We start from the raw sequence: 6,000 nt of genomic DNA, 5'->3' as shown, positions 1-6,000 counted from the left end.
AGAGGCTTCTGCTAACATCCTGCTCCAGGCTGGGTGCAGGCAGAGGAAACACATCAATAAGTTGGGTGGAGGGAGCAGGGGGAGGATACTGCAAAACAAATATGTTTAACTACGTTTGTACTGCAGACACCAGGTAGAGCTGGAAGAAAGAAAATCGTATCCTAAAAGGGCTTAAAAAAAAAAAAAAAGAAAATTGAAGACATAAACAGAAGCATTCGGAACACAAAAGATAACGTAGAACAGTCTGGTTTTATTACTCATGAGTAATAAAGAGCCCCTTCCTTGCTTTTTCTTTCTTCTCCCCTTTCTTTTTCATTCTTTTCTTCTTTTTTTTCCCACAGCATACATTAAACTGTCAGATGTTAGGGTGTGTAGAGACGGAAGGGAAACTGGTGACATCACAGTAGTTTGTACAACTGTACAACGGATGTAAGTCCGAGTTCGTGGCGTCTACGGTGTCTAGCAGGGTAGAAAGCAAAGGCACGCTCAGGTTTGTGGATAAACCCCCAGCACAGGGTGAGGGCAGAAAAGGAGAGGGACACTTAAATGCTAAAGACCAGCTCGATACATGTGGTACTGTGGGGTGAACACCGAAAAGGATGGGTTGTGGGATGCAGGGATGTGGGTTTTGATGCAGGTCTCCTTAACACAGCTGAGGCAATGATGCCCATTACCTGGGGGGGGGGGGGTACACAATACTCTTGGGAATCAAAGACCGGTCACAAGGTCACAGGGTGACTGGGCACCTATCACCTTTCTGATGTTTGTATTTGCAGAGAAAAGGCAAGGGAGGGGACAGAATCTGTTTCTAGAAAGTCTTCGTGCTCTCAGGGCACAATGGTTATAGGTCAGGAACAATGGCTCCACTAAAGGACAAAATACAGCCCAATGACGTCTTCTGTACCCCGAACAACAGCCTCACTGATCTGCCAAGGGACTCTTGGGACATAGGGCTGTGCACCTGTCCTCAGCTGTAAGCTCCAGGCGCCGGGTGACTGCTCTGATTGTAGACACAACACAGTAACTAACCAATTCAAAATTGGTCTTTGTCAATCTTTTTTTTTTTCTGAAAGTTTATTATTTTATTTTTAAGACACACTAAGTCCAGACCAAATTGGAAAAAGAAAGAGACGAAGAGACCACCGAATGAACTGTTTATATGAAAACAATGCTCATGGTTTACAGTGTGCGGACAATTCTTTTGTTTGTAATGGAGTAAACAAAGGTTCCTTCTGTGTGCTTTAGCAAAAGAAAAACAAGGGGGGAAAAATAAACAAACCACACATACACACACACACACTACCCGCTCCCAACCCTCTACAAACAACAAACAGGTAAAGGAATTCAAAACAAAACAGAACGAAACAAAAAAAAAAAAAAAAAAAAAAAAAAAAAAAAAAAAAAAAAAAAAAAAAAAAAAAAAAAAAAAAAAACCTTTGCCCCAGAGAAGGATGCTGCAGCATCCATTGTGGTTTGCCTTGTTTTTGGGGGTACCCATTAATCGCAGCAGGGACCAGCCTGCCCCATCTATTTCCTTCTTTCCTCTGTGCATTGCACGGGTGTGCTGAAGGCACAGCTTGGAGACTCCTCCCATTTGCCTCCCTAACCACCGCAGCATGTTCTTCTTCCGTCAGTGGACACGGCAGAAATGACGGCCGGGAGGGACTTCAGTCCCTTCTCTGCTGGCTCAGGAGGATGTCACCATTTTGAAATGATCTGGGAATCTAAGGGGAGCAGAGCGCGCTGGGAAAGGGGTTTGCCACCCACAACACTGGGGGTCCATGCTTGCAGCACAGCCAAGGGTGGTTGGAGTTGCACACCTGAAGGCATCGTGAACTAGAAGGTGTCACCCAGCCTTCGGCCTTACGACCCTTGCTACTGCAATTCTTTTTCCATCCGCTTGATCCAGTCTTCCAGAGGGGCTGAGTGAAGGGTGGGGCTTAAATAAATAGCTGCATTTATCTCAGGTAGGAAGAAAAACAAAGTTGATCATAACGACAGTTTACAAGTGTGTACAACTCAGGGTGTAAGGCACAAATTTACATGTGGAAAACAGGCTATTCACAGATGTAACCCACGAAACACCCGTGTGACCAAATCATTAATTTATGCAAGGTAGCAGCCAGCATATTAATTAGTTCACACAGTTTGTGGATTTTTGTTTGCTGTCTCACATTGTAGGTGAAATGAGATGGGGGCGGGGGCTTCACAAGCTGGTGCCATCCTGACAGTGGGAGCCTCAGACAAAGCCATGTTTTCGGCAATGGAGCATAGGTACCATTCGAAACATTTCTGTCCCAGTGAGTAGTTAGGATCTGGAAGGATTTTTAAACGTTTTTTTTTTTTTTCCCCTTGGCCAGAGATCCAACTGACAAATTAACTAGGAGATTTAAACAAATATTCCCCTCTTAGCACTGCCCTTCAGCTACTGACCCGATCGTCTAAACACAAAGCTCAGAATTCCAGCTCCAACTTATTTACTGAGTGAATTTATTGTAAAAATAAACTCAATTATTCCAGTTAATGGATTTCACGTTAAATAGTTTAACTTTCCACGGGTTTCTGCAGAGCTGTTCATACGGTGGCATTGGGAAGAGTCTTTTCCTTAAGGAAAAAGAAATGGGCGAACAATAAATAAGAGTTACTTGCGTTAACGGTCACGTTATTCATTAAAAGCGAAGAGGAGCAGAAATCTATGACAAGGTTGCCCAACATGGCATTTACCTGCTAGAATAAAGTTGTAACACTGGTGGGCATTTCACAGTATCTGCGCATAGTAAACTTCTGCCATTGTTAAAGTCTGAGTTAGAATTATCAATGAATTCTTTAAATTTGTTTTTGTTTTTGTTTTTTTTTAATTTTCTTGTTTTTTTTTTTATTTTTTATTTTTTGAAAAACTGTGTTTGTGTTTTAAAGTTTCGAATGCTTAACCCAGTTTGGTAACGTCCCGTGAGGTCAGGGACAAAATGTTGTTCACCCCTGCGTGTGTGTGGATGTGTGTTTACGTGTGTGTGGTGCGCGCATGTGAGTGTGGGGTGTGCATGTGTGTTCATGTGGCGATGGGGTGCGGATGTGCTTTTGGCTCATGTTCTTGACGATACTGAAGTCTCCTGTGAGTCCGACCTGCTGTACGATGTGGGCGAGTGTGAAGAGATAATGGAGGTGGCTGTTGCTAACCCTTCACCAAACCACATGGCCTGATTTTCAAGAGGGTCCCTGCGTCCCAGGGAGGAGGACCCAGCGTCCTCAACTCCTCCAGGGCCATCTTGGTCGGGTGGATACTCGAGGCAGTGGAGACCTTGCTGAGCTGGATGGCTGCCTCCGCCTCGTCTGATGCTTCGACGCCTGGCCCCCAACCCCAGGGATTATGTACACGCATCATTGGGCTTCATGGATGTGGAAAGGGGAGCAAAGGAGGGTTTGGGGGGTACGTCTGGCTTTAGCGAGGGGGTGCGCTTCAGCCCCGACCTCGTCAGTGAGTTGTAGGCATTGAGGCTGGGCTGCCTCGAAACAGTCACGGCCTGGCCAGGGGGTTGGGAGCTGTGCACCTGGATGGAGTCTACCCGCTGCGGGGCGGGAGGCGGGTTGTCTCCCCGGCCAAAGCTCTGGTTCCTGGAGAGGTGGGAGGAATTGGAGGAGTTAGTATTGTTTCTTTTGAGAGTGGTGGACTGGTGGCTTCTCGTGAGCGAGTTCGTGGGGTAGCTCCTCTTATACTCAAGCCCGTAGGAGGAGGAGTGGTGCATTTCCAGCCGCTTGCTGAGGCCGGTCTGCGACAGTGAGGCTCCCGGGGGGCCCAAGGAGGCCTCGCGCTGTGGAACTTTGGGGGGCAGGCTGTCCAGGTTCTCCACAAGGTTCACCCCGTGGTTGGGACTCTTGCTGCTCAGATGCTCTTTGATGGTCTTATACTCCAGCGTGGCAGCCTGGTCCTCCAGAGCCATCTGGGCCACCACCTCGCTCATTTTGGGCTGATCCACATACTCATGCTGGTAGCCCTGTTGCGTGATGGGCAGGACCACCACACTGGGGATGTGGCTTGGGGAGGCCCGAAGGGGCAGGTCCGTGGGAATCACAGGGGAGCCCATAGGGGGTATGTCCTTGGTGCAGGCATTGATGAGGTTCTGGTTCCTCTCCCACTCGCGGCTGCCGCGGTTGGGCTTCCGCTTCTGCTGCAGCGTCGGGGTGGATTCTGGGGTGGGCAGGGCGGTGAGGTCTAGGTGGTGCTGATCAGCCTTGATCAGCATCTTGGCCGTGTTGCTAGGCGTGGCCAGCTTGCCGTTGTGCATGAGTGGCGTGAGGATGGCCTCGGGCTTTGGGTCTTTGGACTGGGTGTCCCCAAAGAGGCCACTGAGCTTGGTGACACTGCTCATGGATCCCCGACGCGAGTGGGTGAGCTCTTTCTCTTTGCGCTGCGCTACTGCCACATCTTTGCGCCGGTGATCGCACACACAATACACGGTGATGCCCGAGAAGACGGCCCCCATGACAAAAGCCAGAATGACTGCAATGGCCAAGAGGGTGACAGGAACGAGCTGGTCGTTGCTTTTGAGGTAACTTTCCCGAATCACTCCTGTAATAGACACCGCACATGGCATTAAGAAACAAACAAACAAACAAACAAAAGTCGTACTGTGAGGCATACTGGTGTTCGGCAATCACACTGTTAAATAATAACAAAAATAAGTGTCAGCAGCACCTCTGCATAGCTTGTCTGCAGGGTACAGCTTGCCAAACATTAGCTAATTAATCCTCCCTGCCCCCATACCACCCCAGCCAGCCCTGGGCCGTATGTAAATTAATTTTATTTGCTGTCCTCTTGGCGGCTTTCGTTCTCTCTGGCACGTGATTTTTCAACTTCTTTCTAAGGACGATGGCAGGTTTAAAATTTATTTATCTGTCGTTTCCTTTTGATCTTTTGCACCTTCTATAGAATTAGAATAAATGAGCTACTCTGAGTCAGGAAGAAGCTGCGACGATTTTATGCATGTTAAATGAACAAATCACATAACAATCCCCGCTTCCCATTCAGGCTTTTCTGCGGCCTGCCTGTGACAACAGGGGCTGTCTGGAGAAAGGCATGCTTGCTTCTGAAGCGACAAGAGGAGAGAGGGTTTATGTCACCACAGTGAAAAATAGCTCAGGCTCGCAGGTTACAATATTTACATTTATTTTGCATCAAAAAGGAACCCCCCCCCCGCACTCAATTTCAGGTAAATATGCGGCAGAACGGAAAGAATATTTAAGTCAGGGGCCGCTGCCGGCTTGTAGAGTGTCAGGTCCCATTATTACTCTTAGGGTTCTGCCGTCACCACGAGATTCTTCAGCAGAGCTGATCTTGTCGATTTCATAAAAATTCAGTGGCTACCTCCGACTATTATCTTCTACTACATTAACCAAGAAGCCTCATTTCTGGGGGGGGGGGGCGGACTTGCTTTTTCTATCCTGCTTAATCAGCCACCAAGCTGAGCGGCTCTAATCAAATGCAAAAACACTGAAGCTTTTATTTTTTTAATACCAAGTGTGAACAGACACCACAAGCCTCAGATCCTAAGTGCTTGATGCCGGTAGCTAAAATAAAAAATAAAATCCCCAAGACTTCCGCCCCTGCCTCTGGAGAGCGAAAGAACACGAATACATTAGAGGCTCCGCGTGGGGGAAATGTAAACACTGTTCCTATTATGGAAAGACGGCAAGACAGAAAAGGTACCTTGTCTGGTCTCTGGAGACACATTTTTCACCTGCTAAACCAACTCTTTCTGGAATATGTTTCATGTATTTTGCTGGCAAGTGTCAGTGGCATCGAATTGAAATGAAATGAAATAAAAATCTATCCATCCCCAAACTCATACCACTCCTCCCTTAAACTTCTGCTGATTGTCGCTGTTAATGTTTGAAATGTCACAGCCCAGACCTAGAAGAGACACAGCTCTGTCAGGAGGGGGTTTCTACTGAAATATTTTGATTCTAAAGTGATGGTTTAGAAACCCAGAGGACCTAGCTGGA

General features: G+C 47.4%; 1 protein-coding gene across 4 annotated transcripts in view; it reads right to left on the bottom strand.

Moving 5' to 3' along the window:
* Positions 1–285: 285 nt before the first annotated feature.
* Positions 286–6,000, bottom strand: part of Sema6a (semaphorin 6A) — a 124,000-nt gene continuing 118,285 nt past the window's right edge. For all 4 annotated transcript variants that reach the window (XM_050149239.1, XM_050149241.1, XM_050149243.1 and 1 more), the window contains one exon: positions 286–4,567. In XM_050149239.1, coding sequence (XP_050005196.1) covers positions 3,366–4,567 — 1,202 coding nt within the window. In that variant the 3' untranslated portion in view covers positions 286–3,365. The remainder of the gene's footprint in view (positions 4,568–6,000) is intronic.

The sequence above is a fragment of the Alexandromys fortis genome, unplaced genomic scaffold (genome assembly GCF_014885135.2).
Source record: "Alexandromys fortis isolate MF-2015 unplaced genomic scaffold, M_Fortis_MF-2015_v1.1 scaffold_60, whole genome shotgun sequence".
In the NCBI taxonomy this organism is placed as follows: Eukaryota; Metazoa; Chordata; class Mammalia; order Rodentia; family Cricetidae; genus Alexandromys; species Alexandromys fortis.
The sequence above is the reverse complement of the archived record's forward strand: the minus strand, read 5'-3'. Positions and strand labels throughout refer to the sequence as shown.